Source organism: Colius striatus, chromosome 20 (genome assembly GCF_028858725.1).
Source record: "Colius striatus isolate bColStr4 chromosome 20, bColStr4.1.hap1, whole genome shotgun sequence".
NCBI classification, from domain to species: Eukaryota; Metazoa; Chordata; class Aves; order Coliiformes; family Coliidae; genus Colius; species Colius striatus.
In genome coordinates, this window is record NC_084778.1 from 998,936 (window position 1) to 1,016,199 (window position 17,264).

The window sequence follows — 17,264 nt, forward strand, 5'->3', positions numbered from 1 at the left end:
AAAGCATCTGCTTTAGGTCATTGAATTAATCACAGAAGCAAGATGGAATCTTGTGTGTAACTGTTTTGCTTTGATTTCTCTTGCATTACTTCAGGACTTTGGTTTAGGAGCTGTTGCTCTATTGCTTTGAGGCATCTTTGAAGTAGATTACCAAAAGTGAGGCCTTGTTATTAATAGTTTAACTCTCAAATATCTGTGACTGCCTCAAAAATTGCTTTCAGAGAAGCCATCATCCATCATCAGTTGAGTTCTGTATGCAAGTCTTTGTATGGAGTGGTGTGAGAGAACCCCACTTAGAGCTGTGTGGTTGTTGCTGAGTTTTAAGTGACCTTGCATGTGTAACTTGCATGGTTTAAATTATTGATGGGACCTTTTTTGTAGAACATCATAAATATTTGTGTAAGGTTTCTGTTCACCCAGCTAGATGGTTTGATTGGTGGTCATACATTTATGGGTCTGTTTCAGGCTGGAGCCTACAGAAAGCCTCGAGGAGAACCAGCGGAGTCTCTTGCAAATGACAGAAAAGTTTTTTCATGCAATCATTAATTCTTCCTCGGAGTTCCCACCCCAGCTGCGCAGTGTGTGCCATTGCTTGTACCAGGTATGCCTGCAGTGGTTGCCTGTCCCTGCACTTGGGGGTTTGTTTCTATAATTCTAGCAGTCTGGAGCCTGGTCCAATAGTAGGTGCAGAGTCAGCATGTCTTAAACTCTGCTGTCAGGTGTTTGTTAGCTAACAGGAACCTAAAGGTAGGGACTGAAGGCTTTTTAAGACTTGGGTTAACAATCAAGAGGTGAATAAACATTTTTAAAGGAGTTGAATCGCGGCTGAGAAGTCAGAACTAGTAAGGCAGCAATAATCTCTGCTTTGGCATCTCTATGGCAGTACTGAAGGTTAACTAGGGTGGTAGTGGCTGTACTTGCTCTTAATGCTATTATCAGTTTATCAGTGTTATCAGTGTGGGCCTATGATTTTTTTTATTCAGGTCATTGCTCCAGGAACACAATTTAGTTGTCCATTACAAGTGAGCACAATCTTACACCTTTTGTATGGACTTGCTGTGTGAAGCAGGTTAAAAAGGGTGTTAGGTGCTCGTGAGAAGAAGCCTACATAGCATCCAGTGATCCACTGAGCTGTAATTACACATCTGAAATGGTATAAACTGGGACTGAAGCTGAGTATAAATGCTCTTTGCTGATTTGGGTAGAGAATTGTTTGTGGCTACATGTGCTTCCCTAAAGAAGATCATTTGCAGGTGAGGTCAAGCCAGTGCATCATTCAGGCTTTATTCTGGTCACGCTCAGTGTCATGTCTCATAGTGATGTGCTGAAAGCAGGAGTCTGTTGCTGTGCACAGCTGTAAGGAAAGCCATTAACTTGTCCTGGGGAGGAGGACAACTTGCATATGGTTTGGTAAATAACATTAGCCTTGTACCTGGAATGCTGCAGGTGCTCTGTGCTTCTGAGGATGTAAGGTTCTTGTATCTGACAGGTATCTTCGGTCTACAAAGTAAAAGATGTGAGCAGTGCATTCTGATGGGAGTACTGCTGTCTGTCAGAGACCTGGGGTGTGTTGTTGTATGCAAAGGGCTGCTGTACTCTGATTAAGCAGCTGGCCAAACATGAGAAATTCATCTGGTGGAAGAGAACCTGGAAGAGACAGATGAATGTATTTATAGAGGTGTTTGAATGAGGCAAATTACAGACCCTGTCTTCTGCTGGTGGCTGAAACCTTATTGCTGCCACAGAAACCTTGGAAAGTTACCAAGCTGGGAACACCCTCTTGCTTGTTTCTGGTACCATTTTTAAATGGTGCTCAAAGAGAAGCAGCCTTCCTGAGTGCTGCCCTGTCCTCTGGAGAGGAAGGTCCTCTCTGGCAATACCCCCCTGGCTGCCTCCTGTTTCAGTACCTGCATTCCCACCCTGTCCCCGATTCCTCTGCTCTCTCCCGTTGCTGCTGCTCCCCACAGCAGCTCAGCAGCAGGTTGCTGAGCCCAGTATGTTTATAGGTGTCTCTCTTGCTCTTTGTGTGTGTCTAATGGGTTTAGCTGCTGCTAAAAACTCCCTTGGGAGATACTCCTGCTGCCCTGAGGGCTCATAGGGGACAATTCTCAGTCCTGTTGGAGGACCATCACAGGAGAGCTGTGTGTGGCAGAGTTTCAACTGTGATCTCAGTTCAGTGGTCTGGAAGAGCTGCTTTTGCCCTTTCAGCCATGGTGTCTGTATCTCAGGTCTAAAGTAAGGCAAGGAAAACAGATTTTTCTCAGCTGTGCCAAGTGATGTGAGTAACAACAAATTCTATGCAGTGTAGACTAATCATATTCTTACAGTGGATGCCACTTCAGTAAATGCAGCTGCCACAATTCTCACAACGTGGATGTGAGAAACAGTGCATGGCATGTTGTGACTTCTGTGGATCTTGGGGGGTGGTTGTGAGCTGCTGGAGTGAATTAGATGTGCACATGCTGTGCCTTTATTCCTCACATGACAACTTGTACAAACGGCTTCTGTAGTCATCAGCCTCTCTTGCAGATTGGTTGTACATGGGTTGATGGGAGGTGGGATTTTGGTGGGTTTTGTTTTGTTTCCTTGTTTTAAAATTGAGACAGGAGGGGGCAAGTTGGATTCCTTCAGGTTCAAGTAGCCACAGTCCCACAGACATTGACTGGGAGTGTGTTTGAGTGACTCAAACTGTCACACACAACCTCCATTGTTGCTTCTGTTATTTCTGTTTCATCTTTTCCTAGAGTTGCTTTTGTCTGCTGTGACTGGGCTGCATCAGATTTAGTTCCATTTCAGTGAGATATTGCTAGAAATTATTTCTATGCAACCATTTCTAATGCCTACATGAAGTGGAACTGCTGAAATGCACTCACCAGTGGGCATTGTCAGAGATTCTTCCACAGAAGCATGTCAAGTCTGTTGGGTTTATTCTTGCCTGTACTTTTTCTTTGGTAGCAAGGGCAACTTATTCCTCAAAGAGATGATTTACTGGCAGATGTGTATGTAACTGATATTAACTGATACTCAGCTTCAGCATTTACTACTGTAACTGTTTCTAGTAGCACTTGTTCTGTGTGCAAATGTTTGCTCATCACAAATAGTGTAATAATTCATACTTTCAAATTCCAGAGAGTTTTGAAGAATCTAGCCTTTACCTGAAAGAAAGCAGAGTTAAGATCTGAGGAGTCTTTTGTTATTAATCCATTTTTATCATAAGAACCAAATAGTTGTTTTTTACAAGGTAAATTCATGTCATGAGGTGAACATGTGCCATCCCTAGCAGTGGTGTAAGACTGAATTTTGCAGTGTCCTTTTCTGCTTAGGGTTTTAAAGTAAGTGTATGTGCAAAAAATACTCATCAGGTATGTTCCATAAATGATTTGTAGTTAATTTTAACCCATGGAGCAGCATTCTGGAAGCTCTGTGTTTAGTTGGATATTGAGGTCCATGGGGGCTGGTGTTTCTGTTCCCAGGACACAGCCCTAGGAAGTGTTTCTGTCTGGAAACATGTAACTAATTACTGTGGCAGACTGACCCTTGCTCACATGGAGGTCATGTGCATTCAGGAGTGTTACACAGTCAGGACAAGCCCAACCACAGTGACTCGTGCAGGGGGTTTATGGTGATCATACCAATGCACAGGATTTCTCCTAAGAGAGATGGAAGCTTTACTTGCTTCTAAAGCAGAAGCCTGAAGAATAGACTGTGTATGTGAGTGCTTCAGAAGCAAACTCTCTAGAAATAAGTCAGAAATGTAGCCAAAGCACCAGTAATTGAATACTGGGGGGTGCTGCAGAGGTTTGAGCAGAACAGCTCTTCCTGGCGCATTCTGGGGCACGTCCATTTTCCTCTGTTTCTCCTCTTCTTCCTGTCACATTCTCAAGTTGCAGAAATTCTCTTCCAGTTCCAGTTTGTGTGATGCTCTGAAGATTATTTGAACTGCTGGTGCATGCTTTGCTCTCAAACTGCTAAGTACTGCTGGCTTTCTGATGGTGCAGCTTGAGGTGTTGCTTGCTGTAGGGCTTCTCAGTGATGCTAATGCACTGCTGCAGTCCATCTGAAGGATGTAGGCTTGAGCTCCAAGAGCAAAAGGTCCCTCTGGACAGGGGAGCAGCACACAAGGCTGATGCATACAGTTTTGCTCAAATCCTGATGGGAGATGTGAGAGAAAGTGATGCTTCTCAGTGAGGCCCTTTGCAGTTGAGTGAAATGCAGAACTAGGCACGATCAAGTCAGGTGTCTTCATTTGGAAAATACAATAAATCAGTGTAGACCTGCTGACTCTTTTCCTCCCTTTTCCACAGAGTGTTTTATGGCAGTGTTTAGCTATCAGAGTAGTAATAACCATGGTCACTCACAGATCCAACTAAACTGAAGGACACACAGAGAAACACTGGGAAGATTCGAAACTCTAAATTTGCTTTAAAAGTAACACACATTTGAAAGGTTTATCACTTCACTATTTGCACTATTGAAACCATTTGGGGATGGTGAAACACATTTGAAAGCTGAATATACCATTTAATGCCCAGTATTGTACATCCTGAGCACATTGATGTGGTTCGACTTCTAATCTAGCCAGAAATAGTAGAAATGATTGAAACGCAACATTTGCTTGTTTTGTATTTAGTGCTTTGTAAATAAGATGTAATAAAATTGTGGAATAAAACCTCCATCATCAGTCTTTAGTTTATATACTTCATTTTCTGTTGGTTATGTTTGTTACATTTTACTGTGTAATTTATGTACAAGTCAACATTGGTTTTTTGTTGCTGTATGTAGTTGGTGCTGTGACTTGTTTGTGCTCATCTCTGTTCTGTAGGCAACTTGTCACTCTCTACTGAATAAAGCTACCGTAAAAGAAAAAAAGGAAAACAAAAAATCAGTAAGTTTGGAGACCTTTTTATTAGCCATTTCTTTCAAAGCACAACAGAAACCTTTTGCTGTTTGTTCGAAACATCTTCACTTCAGTCTATTTGACCTCACTGTAAAATCATTCTACTAATTCTGGCACAAAATAGCTTTCATTTCAATTAACACTGGAATTATATTTAAAATATTCTCTGTGTGCCTATTTGAGTAAACACAAGACATTTGTAACGTTACTGCTCAGTGTTTAATACTCTGACCCCTCTCCCCTTGCCACCATCTTAAAAAAAGCCCAAAACGCAGAGGAAAAACGTTGCCTTTGGTTTGGGGCAAAGTCTGAGTCTGTTGAGCTCATTTAACATGTGGCAGGTGACTTGACTTCAGCTTGCATCCTGGGAGAAGAAAAATTGGTGTGGGTTACTGAAGAGACTTACATGACTTGTTTCTGATCTGTTTTCTTCTGTTTGCCTTGTGACTAAGCAATTAAATTTAACATCTGTGTTGATTTCCTGAGCAAAGGAGATTTCCCACTTCAGTAACTAGCTGGGCTGCAGAGTTCAGAGCTACAGGTTGTAACAGACAGGTCACTAAAACGTGACAGAACTTCAAAATGCAAAGTGTGAATAAAAGGCAGAATGGAAATTTAGGCCTTTGTTAAATATTCCCTCATGCTTTTCTCTGTGAGCAGAACAGTAATCGTGTCTAAATGCAACATCTGTGTGCAAACTAGCATTGTACAAGAGAATGTCAGCAGTAATTGCATCACAAGGTAATGGAATGAGGTTGCTACTTAACCAAAGTGGTTCTTTCTGTCCTAGGTGTGTACTAATGGCTTTATCTTTGGGATTGCACTATTGAAGCTTTGAAGTGGTTTAGTGAAACGGGGCTTGTTTGATTTTTCTTTTCTTTTAAACAATATCACTGAAAATACCAGGCTTGCTCATTCCATGCTGTGAAGAGGTAGACTCTGACTTCTTTTGATTAACCCTTGTTACTCATAAGAAAATTTACATACAGATACTGAGTCTTTATAGAACCACATGTGGCATATCTGAGAACTTTATTTTTGCCAGGGAACTTGCTTTAACTGGCTTTGAAAGTCAAAGGAGAGATAACCAGAGAACAGGCTGTCCACTCAGCAGTGACAGTTATTTCCCAAAAGGAGAGATGTCTTTTTGTTCTTATATTGTCAGAAAATAAGACTTCAGTTCTTCTGGCAAGTTTCTGCTGAGTGATTTTACATGGTGTTTGTATAGGCAGAGAAGTACACTGGCCACTCAGCTCTGGCTCATTCTGTCTTTCCTCCTTTGGCAAATCGATTGAGATGTGGTAGTCCTCAAGAGTATTTCTGCAAATAGCTCCTTCCCATAAATGCAAAATTGCTCCTGAAACTTTACAGCATAGTTCTTATTGCTGGAGAGACACTTGTGACCAGTAGTGAAATCATAAACACACAAATAAAAGACCTGTTTATTTAAGAGAGTTGCCTGTGTGTGATGGGAAGTCTGTGCATGCCCGAGGATGAGCACAGGACATCTGTCTGCCTTGCTGTCAGTGGCAGGCTGCTGGAATTAAGTGGTCAGTAACTCTGAAGTACACCTTCTTACCTTTGTCCAGTAGTTGCCATAGCAATTTCACCCTAGCAAGAAAGCTTGTACGAAAGCTGAAGTGAAGCTAAGTCCTGCCTGATAGCCTCCTTGCCCCTTACTGCGCTCCCTCTTGATCCTGATTGTGCTGTGATGCAAGATTGTCAGAGCAGGGGAGTCCTACTCAAAGGAACTTGGCTGGTATGGAAAGAGTGCTTAGCTGGCTTACCATACAAAGCTTTGCTCAGCTTGCTTTCCCTTTAATGCAAAAACATTCTATAATTGTCAACTTCCTAGGTGGTCAGCCAGCGCTTTCCTCAGAACAGCATCGGAGCCGTGGGCAGCGCCATGTTCCTGCGCTTCATCAACCCTGCCATCGTGTCCCCTTACGAGGCAGGCATCTTGGACAAAAAGCCTCCACCTAGAATTGAGAGGGGATTGAAGCTCATGTCAAAGGTGACTCACTAAATGTTTTTTGTGTGGCTCTGGTGTAATCTGCCTGGTTCAGTTCTGTTCTCTGGCTGGTGCGAGGAACTTGAGCTGAACCTGTGTTTTTGTGTAACAACCATCGTGTCTATTGAAAGTGCAGCTTCCACACTGTGCTTTTACATCGTGGTGTTCATGTTGAAGCTCAGAGTGATGTACTCTGGGGAGCAGGCTCTATGGAAAAAAACCACTTTGCCAGAATGGTATCTAAGACAGCAGAATGCCTTCTGGCTCTTCACTTGAACTTGGAACCTTGTTAGAAAACAGAGGAACCAGCGTGTCTTTGAGCATGGTGAGAACAGCAGCCAGATGCTGAGTTGATGCCAGCTATGAAGTGGGGTCTTTTATCTTGAGTCTCATTGGTGATTGTTCCCTGTGAACTGTTAGTGATGGCATATAAATTCTGCAGCCTGGGCCTGTTCTCCTTTTCATATGTTGGTAAATGGTAGCTTCCAGTAAAAGGCTTTTGCTGTTGCTTTTACGTGGTTCCATCATTTCCAGAAAAAATAGTTAACATACAAGAAATGAAGGTTCTGAAAGATGATTGATTTTGCTAGTGTAAGCCTCAGTATAGTTTGTAAATAAAGGAAGTCATTTTCTAGTACTCTAAAGCATGTGAAAGAGCATTTTTAAAGTGAACACATTTTTATTGAGGTGGCCTGTTGGTGCTTTTTTCTGGGGGCTTCACAAGTTACAGAGTATTTCTGTCAGTGAAGTTACACTGACTGCTGTAATGGTTAATACAGTAAACTTTTGCTTGTCTTTTTATTCTTCAGATACTTCAGAGTATTGCCAACCATGTCCTGTTTACAAAAGAAGAACATATGAGGCCTTTTAATGATTTTGTAAAAAGCAATTTTGATGCAGCACGAAGGTAAGCCCTTGGGCAGGTGTCACAGTGTGGCTTGTGTAAAGAGGAAGCACAGAAGGCTCTTTCAGCCCTTGAATTTATACTGAGTGTACGTTTTAAACTGACCTCACACACTTATGTTGTTACTGGTTGTGATCTCCAGGTTCTTCCTTGATATTGCTTCTGACTGCCCAGCCAGTGACACTGTCAATCACAGCCTGTCTTTCATCAGTGACGGCAACGTGCTTGCTTTGCACCGCTTGCTGTGGAACAATCAGGAGAAGATTGGCCAGTACCTTTCCAGCAACAGGTAGGAGTGCTGAGACATGGTGAGGGGAGTAGCAAAATGAATATTTGGAAATACTTTCAGCTGATTTGGTTATTATTACTGAGAGGAATGTCGTGGCTAAAAAGCTCTTATCTGTGGAGCCGTGTGGAGGGGACAAGCTGTGTGGCAGCACAGCAGCATCTTCCCACCTGCAGTGCAAGCCTCCAGTTGTCTTCTCTTCTGTGACAGTTGTTGCATGTGTAAGAAATGTTTTTCATATTTCTTTGTTGAACACTTTTAATTGTAAAGAAGAAAATTGGGCCTGTTCAAAGCAAGGAAGGGCAGTGGGCAAAACAGTAGGAATCGCTGGGTAATGAATTCATATGCTCTCTCTAGGGACCACAAGGCTGTTGGCAGACGACCTTTTGACAAGATGGCTACTCTTCTTGCCTATCTGGGTCCTCCTGAGCACAAACCTGTGGCAGACACCCACTGGTCGAGTTTAAACCTCACAAGTTCCAAATTTGAAGAGTTTATGACAAGGTAATGGGGTGATAGTGGAGGGGACACACTTTGTGCGTTTCTAGACTTAAGCAGGTAAAGCAGTGTCAGTAGCTGTTAAGACTCCAGCTTTTGCTGTTCAGATGTGTAACAAGCTTCTGAGTAGATTTTCGTTTCCGAAATGGAGTTGAAGGCTGGAGCCAGCAGTGTCTGTGGTTTAGCAAAGGTTCAGGTTTCTGTGAACTTGGTGTTAAAGATACAAATGGAGGAGGTTTGGAATGTTTGGCTTTTTTTGAAGGCAGATGTGAAAAGCTGGTCCAATGTTTCTCTTTTTCAGACATCAGGTACATGAAAAGGAGGAGTTCAAAGCACTAAAAACATTAAATATTTTCTACCAGGCCGGGACATCCAAAGCTGGGAATCCCGTGTTCTACTACATTGCTCGGCGGTAAGGAGACCTTTCCCTTTCCCTGGCTGACCTAAATGTGGAGTCAAAATATCGATATATATGAGAAAGGGAAATCTGAAAATAGTTTGTTTGTTAGATTTTGGTGACAATACATTTGATCTGAACTGTTTCCTAAGTCAGAACTGTCATAGTTTTTTCACCCAGGAGTATGTGAGTGTCTGTGGAAAAATACCTACAATTTTGAACACATTTTACTCATCTTTCACTGTCTCCAGTAAACTACATGTGCACCACATCCCTCTGTGATTCTAGCATCTTCATTTTCTGAAGTACAAATGAGCAACAAGCTGAAATACGGGATAAAATTGCTCAGAATGGCCCCTGTATCCCAGTGCAAAGGGCGATGTGAGCAGTTGGAGGCTTCACACATAGTCAAGACCATGGTGTTGCTTCAGTTCAAACTTCAGGAGCAGAAAATGGATGTTTGGAAACTCTGTTTCCCCCAGTTGTTGTGTTTATTCACTGTTGCAATGGAGTAAGCTTGAAAGTCGACAGACTTGCAAATAGGAAGGATGAGAGGCAGCCTGCCCACTCCCACCAGTTCCCTTCTTCCCCTCAATTCCATCAAAGTAATTTCAGAGACTGTTTTTGTGAGACTCAGCAATTACATATCACAAGACAAAATAGCCTTCCTGTAGGGTTAAAATAATTAAGTAGAAGATAAACTTTCAGGAATATTCCAACTGTTCAGACAGCTCGTCCTTCTCCAAGGCGACTGTTAGAGTGGTGGTGCTCCCTCAGCATCTTGCATGGGTTGTGTTGCAAATACAACCACAGAGATAGTAATATTGGTAGTGCTGTAGTATCCTTGCATGGTTAATGTTAGTGTGAGTGAGCCTATTAAAATGGGGTGTTGGCTTCCTCTCTTAAGGTGAGATATGTAGTGGACACAAGTAGATACTTGAAGAGAACTTGGAAGGCTTGGTGCCTTAATTTGGGGTAGGAGGATGGCATTTCATTTCCTGCTCTTTTGCATTGCCTGTTCAGACAGGACAGAGTTTTCAGAGTGGAGGCTCCATGGTTCTGTGTATCTTACCACTATGTTTGTAACTCCATTTACATCACCATGACACTCCACAGTACTCTGTGTTTTAATTGGTTTTACTTTGCAGAGTAGTATGGATGGCTGTGACCTTCTGTTTAGGAGCTGATGCTGAAGGATTGTTGAGTTCAGCAGAAGGGACTAGATGTCTGATGTTCAAGCTTTATTTTTAGTCAATAGTGGAAGTGAATCCTCTTTCATAACTGCCCATCTGAAGACGTTTGGAGGGAAGTGCCTATGAAAGTTTGCCATGGCGTTTTCCTAGCGCTGCTCTCTGTGTACCCCACCCAGCTGGGGAGTTCAAGAGTCAGCAAAGTGTCTGCTCTTGAGCGGTGCTTTGAGAGTGAAAAGAGACTGTAAATACTGCTGAGCTCCAGAACTGACCTTGTGCAGATTGCTGCTGTTCATTCTCGCAGCAATGGAGTCGATTTTCCTAGTTTGTGGTACAGACATTCTGGAGTTGGAATCACTGGCTGAGTTACTTGGCAGCTTAACGGTCTGACAAGGTGTCTTCAGTAAAATACCTTTGTAAGCTGGGTACAGGGATTGCTGAATGAGCACAAACCTCAGTTCCTCAAAGGAAGGTGAAAAATCGCTACAAAAGCGTAGTGGTCATGGTAGGAGCCAGATGTGCATTCCTGCACTGCATGAAGGGCTGCTGAGGGGCACAGTGCCGTCCCTTTTGTCCAGGTACAGGACACTTGGTGAAAGTGCTGTTATACCTCAACAGAGGCCTCACTACTAGGTGAACACTGCTTGCCTTTACCTTCCTTTTCATTCCTTGCTTTCTTTGCAGCAGCTCTGTAGTTTTTCAATGTCTCTCCTTGAGCTGCCTTTTCAAACCCAGCAGCTGGGGCTTGGCTCTGGAGTGATACTCTGACGTCTTTCCTACTGACAGAGACTAAGCGGTGGTTGCTTTGCGTGTTTATCTCGTGGTTCTGCACCAAACATCGTTCCTCAAGGTGTGAAGTGTGTGAAGGAGCTGCCAGGATGTTTGAGGGTTTGCACTAGGCTGGTGGTTTTTTTGGGGGGTTTTTTTTTGGTAGCTTGAGATCTTGTTGCTGGGGCATTGTTGAGTCATTTTACTGGTATATCTGGAGCAGTTTATAGCCTTTTTGTGCTGTGAAATTTAATTCCTTCTGTCATCTTCACATTTTGTTTCCTGGGCAACAATCTGACTTCTGAAGCCAGTGCTCTGCTGTTTTTAATCCCTACACTGTTACTGAAGTGGTCGATAAATCAATAAATGTAGATCCCTGAAGCAGTGCCAGTAACTTTTAAAGCTGATCCCAAACTAATTAATAGGAATAGAAACCTCTGAGTTATTGCTTCGAATCATAGCTGTCCCTACAGCAATTTCAAGCTTTCAAAAGCAAACATGTTACTGTTAAGAGACGTGCTGGACCTTTCTTGGTTGTTTTGAGCATTGTCCTGAAATGCTGAGTAGTGATTGTAGAAAAAAGACTTTATGAGGGAAGAGATGATTTTGTTTCTCATGGGCTGAACGAGCAGGGTGTTTGAGACAAGCCTGTGCTCCTGGCTTCACAGCCATGCCCATCAGTTTTATTTCAGTTTGACTGCACTGTTGCCAAGCAACAAGTGCACGACTCCCACATTTCCCTGCCTACTCACTGCTCCCTTATCAACTTATTTATATTCCAGAAAATAGAAGGGAACCTACATTTCAGTCAGTTTTAGTCAAAGCAGTCTGACTAAGAGCCCTTGTACTTGCAGCTACCACAGGCAAGGTTAGGGTAGAGAATATAGCCCTGGGCCTTGAGGGTGCCCATCTTACTTTCATACCCATCCCCACTCTGTTTTGGTATCCTACCTTTGGAAAACCTCATAACCTCATTTCCACCTCCAGGCCTTTATCAGTATGCTTCAGACTTTGAAGCCTGGGTGGCAAGTCATTCAGTATGAGGACTTGCAATGTGCCCCAAACAACTGGAAGACAATACTTTATTTCTCGAGATGCTGCTCCCTGAAGTCTCCTTGTGGTGGAACATTCTCGGAGCATTTGAAGTTGCTTCCATGTAGGTTTTTTGCATGCAGTGGAATTTGGCATCATGTGTTGAATTGTTCAGCACACACATGTGGTACTTTGTGTCATTTCCTCAGCTCGAGGTGGCTTAGTCATAACACCTCATTTTGTGATCTGTCCTACCTTATGAGCTGAGCTGCCTTAAACTGTGTGGGGTGAAACCATGTGAATGGGAGAATAGGAAATACCTGCTTCTGAGTGTAAGTGGGTTGATGCTGTTTTGTAGTCAGTCAGTACTGAGCAAATACATTGACTGTCCAAAGACAGCAACAGGCAGTTTAATACTGATGCTAGTTAGTGGGATTGATCATTTCATGGCAAGTTATTTAACCTGGGGAAAATATATGGAATGTGCAAGGGGGCAGCTCTTTCAGGGGGCAGCTCTTATCTGATGAGTCACTTCAGCTGGCCATCAGAGGAACTGCTTCTGGTCTAGGCTGTCCAAAATTTGACCTGGATAACTAGTTCTTGTCTACCTAAAATGTGTATGAAATGTCAGCCTTTGGCTTTGGGGTTTTTTGGAAGTTTTCTGTCCTATTAAATTAATAGTTAAACATAAAAAGTCCCCTTTTGAGAGGGAGAAAGAGCCACCTTCTCCTACTGGATAGAAACAGGCTGTGGGTGTTTGCAGGTTCGAAAGGAAAGGGAAGGGCAGGCCCTATGTTACTGTTACCACCTTATTGATAAGCACCCTTGGGGATACATCAGTAGCACAGTTATCATTTGATCCAACCGTACATTTCCTCCATAAGATGTGAAGATTGAGCCAAGTGTCTGCTTGAAGTGGGTTTGTGTAATACAATGTTATCTGTTCAGTTTTACTGCAATGCTTATTTGAAAAAGAAGCACTGTCACTAATCCAGTTCAATACAAATGTAACTTTATTTTTGCTTAAATGCCAATGAAGTAGCTGTACAAATTCATTGTGTAACGTTTACTGTTAGAAATTAAAACACATTTCTGGTTATAGAAATTCCGTTCACAATTGGAAAGTTTCTCTGGTACCAGTGGTTGAAAATGGTCTACAGCCCTCATTGACACCTAGGAGAAGTAGGTAGAGGACTCCAGTCTCAGTAGTGAGGTTTTCTGGGTTTTGCAGCACCTTCATGCTACAATAACTGGAAATTAAATGGCCTGAAATGAATGGAAAACGTCGTCTAAAGATTGGTAATACTAAGTGAATAATACTTTTTCAATTAACTTGTTCTTCAGTTTTCATTTCATGCTGTTTGCAAAACTTCATCTGTAGTATATCAGGTACCTTTGCCACATAATTGATTTCCTAGAGTGGACAGAACCATGCGTGCAACTATTTCTACTCGCTGATGGTGCGGATGTCAAGGAGAATAGCGTTCATGCTCGTCCTTATCAAGCAAGGCTTTGGGCTTGTTCAATGCCATGGACTGAAGTAATTTCATTTTAAGTCACAAGAGTTAAGGACTGTTTCAATGACAGCTTGATAAATAATTGCTTAATTGATTTCTTATATAACTTGTGTTAGAAATTGGCTGATACTTCATTTTACTGGTCAAAGAGTTTGGCACATACTGGCTGATTGGTGATGTTCTCAGCACAGTACATTGACATTTCAGCTCTTTGGGTGTCGTTTTAAGTGAAGTCAAGGAGTTGCATTTCATGAGAACGTGTAGATAACTCCTTGTTGGAGAGTGTCATGGCATTGAACACCTCCTGTGTTCCTCTACTGTTATCTTTTTACATGTGGAGAGTGAGAAATAACTTGCCTGCAGTCTCTAAGTCAAGACAGAGTAAAAAGAGGTGTCAGCCCCTACCACTTTCCCCATGCTTGAGTTGTACCATGTTGCCTTCTCAGTATGCACCCTCTTGGTAGACATCATGGCACTGTCATATTGAATTCCTAAGTTCAAAACTGTTGTTCTTCATATTTAAAATATCCTATTACATATGAAGCAAACATAGATACACATGCTAGCGATTCTTCTCAGGAGTAACTTCTGCTGAGCGGAACAGCTCGGTTCCGTTCCTGTGTGTTCATCCCTTCCTTTTGCATGTCCTCATCACTCACAAAGAATCTGTGCTGCTATATTACAAGAGTTGCTCACTGGCAAGTCAAGCAGGACAATGCAGATATGATACAGGCCTTCTATTTGTTTCCAGTTGTTTAATGTCAAAATCATACATGAAGTCAGTACTTGAAACCCTGATGGTTTGTTCTGTGCAAGTGAAATTAAAAATTCAAATACAAAATAAGCACATTTTAAAAACCAAAATCATAGGTTAGTTTTACTCAGTTCAGACATATTAAAATAAGTAGCAGCTTAGTATCAAGACATTAGTGTGCACTTCTCTAAGAACTGTTACTTCCTTTAGATCAGAGCCAGAACTTCAGGCTTCTTGTGTTTTCATTCCTTGTTTGACCTGGATGTCACAGCTCCAGCTGTGTATCGCTGCAGGAAACTCAGGAACTTTCACATGCTACAAGCCCTTGGACAAGAAACGTTGCCACTGCGTTAAGCATTACAACATAAACCAAATACACGTCACAGACACTTGCTGTGGAGGGCACACGAGTATTCAAAGTGTTTGTCGTGGATTCCTCTTTCCTCAAGGTAGCAGTTGTGCTCTGAGGCCTTCTGGAGTAGTTGGTTGGGATTCCACTGGTGATGCTTAAAGTCATAGGGGTGGTGGATGGTCCTGTTGAATGAGTCAGGCTTGAGCTCGCCTCAGTTGAATCTTTGATGTGGATGGTGTGTGTGGCTGCTGCTTCTTGAGAACTCACCTTTGGAGTTGTCAGGTCTTCTGGGTAGAGAAGCAGCGGTCGGTCCGTGCTCGTGAACAGGACGGTTTGGCCTGAGGTCCCCAGGGGAGCCCCTTCCTTACCCTTAAATTGTTTATGCATTTTGGTCACTTTGCTCGGTTCAGTGGCTTTGTCAGCCGCCTTCATTCCCTTGATCATGAGGCCAGAGTCCATAGCTGCAGTTGGTGTGGCGTTGATCCAGAGCTCAGACTGGTTAGCACAGGGAGCCCCTGTGACAGTGGCAGCAGTGCCCTGCACCCAGTTCAGCAGGTACTGGATGTGCTGTTTGTCGCTGCAGGACCACGGGTTGTTGTGTAGTGTGACCACTTGCAGCTGAAAGAGCTGATCAAAAGCTTTGTCAGGAATGTATGTGAACTTGTTGTTGTGCAGGTAGAGGCTCGTAAGGTGATGTAGTCTCACCAGTGTTCCTGGAAGTATCTGAGACAAAAAGTTGTTGGATAGATCCACTGTCTCTATGTTGTAGGGCATATTGGTGGGAACTGTCCAAAGCTTGTTGCTGCTGAGATTGAGAAACTTGAGGCTGCTGAGCGTGTTGTTGATCAGAACAGCTCTTTCCACCATATTCCTGGAAACATCGAGCACTTTGAGATTCCACTGGTAAGCTGTATCGAGCTTCTGTAGGACTTTGATGTTGTTGTTTATGGCATATAATTCCCACAAGGACTTGGGCAGATGAGCAGGAACGTTCTTGAGCCAATTATTTGAAATATCAAGGGTCCTCAAATTGGTGAATCTTGTGAGCTGATGATCAAGATCTACAAACTGGTTAAAGGACAGATTTAAGTATGTAATGTTGTCTTGCAGTGCATGGGGCAGTACAGTTAAGTTTCTGCCTGAACAGTCCACATTCCTGTCGTTTCCTGAGCATGTACAGTTAGAAGGACAGATACCCAAAGCAGTGGGTATGCAAAACAGAAGGACCAGCAGACAGGTAGATGTATTCAATATCTGGTATTCCATTGTTGCCTGAAAATAAATACACCAAAATGACACCCTTTAAATGCACGTAATCTGCTTTGTTTCTTTGTGAGGGTTGTCTTTGCAATGACCACTTGCAGGAAAAATTAAGTAAAAAATATCAATAAACCCCTTTGTGGCATGGTCCTTTTTAGAATTGTTCAAGAGAGACTTTACAAAGCATCCCTTCATAGACTGTCATGTTGTCTGGCAGAATGAGACTTGTTTTTTCATCTCCCTTTCCCCCTCAAGCTCAAATGAGGGCTTTCTTCCGAAAATGCAAGTCTCTTCCAAACGTTACACAATGTCTGCTTCTTGTTTTTAGTGATTTCAAGCCCATATTATGTTTGGAATAATGTGTTCTTTTATACAGGATGAAAAAATGGCTGTCAACTGGATCTGCTTTACAAATCTCTGCAGCAATGTAGCAGTCCCCCCCGTACATGCATGCTGTTTGCTTAAGTAGAATTGGTTTAATACATCTTAAATGCTCAGGAATCTGGTTTGAAACCTGAATATCCACCTTCATGCTAACATGCACATTACTGTTTGTCCTTATTATAGTGTTAATTGCATTCTGAAAGCTGGTAACACATGTTTGAAAGCTGAATTGATGTTAGTAAGAAATCTCTGACACTGCAGCAAATCTCTGGTGCAAGCATCTGTCATCAACCCATCTTTTCCTTCTTATTTCTGTCTCTAATTTGGTAGCAGGATTTTGTAGTGAAAAGCAAACGCCACAAACTTACCGTCATCTCCCGGCAGCATCAGCACATCCTTGCTGTGGAAGGTTTCGGCTTAGAGGTCGTCTTGTTCTGGAGAGTAGCTCCAGTTGCTGTCTGTGGATTGTGCTTGCCTCTTCAGCTGCATCGTATTGCTGCTAGCTGGGGCTCTGCAACCACCTGATCTGGAGGACTGCAGAGCTGTCGCTGCTGCTGACTCAAATTTATTGCAACTGAACATATTCAGTAAAGAGTTGGGTTTTGTACTTTGACTCAGCTGGCTGCTCCCTATCTGTATTTTATGCTGTGTTAGTGCCTCAGAAGGGAACACGTAAGGTTGCCTACGTAAACAGTGCCGAGGGGAATTTCTGTAGGCTGTTTTAGCTTCAGCTATGGTTCCATTTAAATGTTCCTATTTAAAAACTCAGGGTAAGTTTACATTCTCTTTTTGCCTTTGATTACCTGTAATAAAGGGTGCTGTAAATTCAGTTCTTACCTCCTTTTTTTAAGCTACACACCCAGAATATCTTAATTTTAAAAAGCCCAGCTTTGTGCTGCTCAGCTCAGGCTGGCTCTGGGTTGTCAGCTATCAGGTAGCTCAGCCTGCAGGATTTCAGAGATTTCAATAGCCAAGCTTCATCTGACTTTCTCCAAGTCACACAGGAAGAGTGGA

General features: G+C 42.7%; 2 protein-coding genes across 6 annotated transcripts in view; one reads left to right on the forward strand and one right to left on the reverse strand.

Moving 5' to 3' along the window:
• NF1 (neurofibromin 1) overlaps positions 1-17,264 on the forward strand; it is an 83,543-nt gene that overhangs the window by 31,069 nt on the left and 35,210 nt on the right. For 2 of the 5 annotated variants that reach the window (XR_009820140.1, XR_009820142.1), the window contains 2 exons: positions 466-601; positions 4,823-4,885. Coding sequence is in view for 2 of the 5 variants with exons in the window: in XM_062012609.1 (XP_061868593.1) it covers positions 466-601; positions 4,823-4,885; positions 6,753-6,911; positions 7,718-7,815; positions 7,955-8,101; positions 8,456-8,602; positions 8,898-9,008 (861 nt within the window). In the remaining 3 variants the exon portion in view is untranslated. Of the gene's footprint in view, positions 1-465; positions 602-4,822; positions 4,886-6,752; positions 6,912-7,717; positions 7,816-7,954; positions 8,102-8,455; positions 8,603-8,897; positions 9,009-17,264 lie in introns of those variants that run through there. The other 3 variants (XM_062012609.1, XM_062012610.1, XR_009820141.1) reach the window with 3 other exon arrangements.
• On the reverse strand, positions 14,553-16,998 carry OMG (oligodendrocyte myelin glycoprotein). The gene is made up of 2 exons (XM_010197985.2): positions 16,619-16,998; positions 14,553-15,878 (listed from the first exon to the last, which is right to left on the reverse strand). Exons 1-2 carry the CDS (start codon positions 16,622-16,624, stop codon positions 14,553-14,555), a joined length of 1,332 nt encoding a protein of 443 aa, XP_010196287.2. The 5' UTR covers positions 16,625-16,998.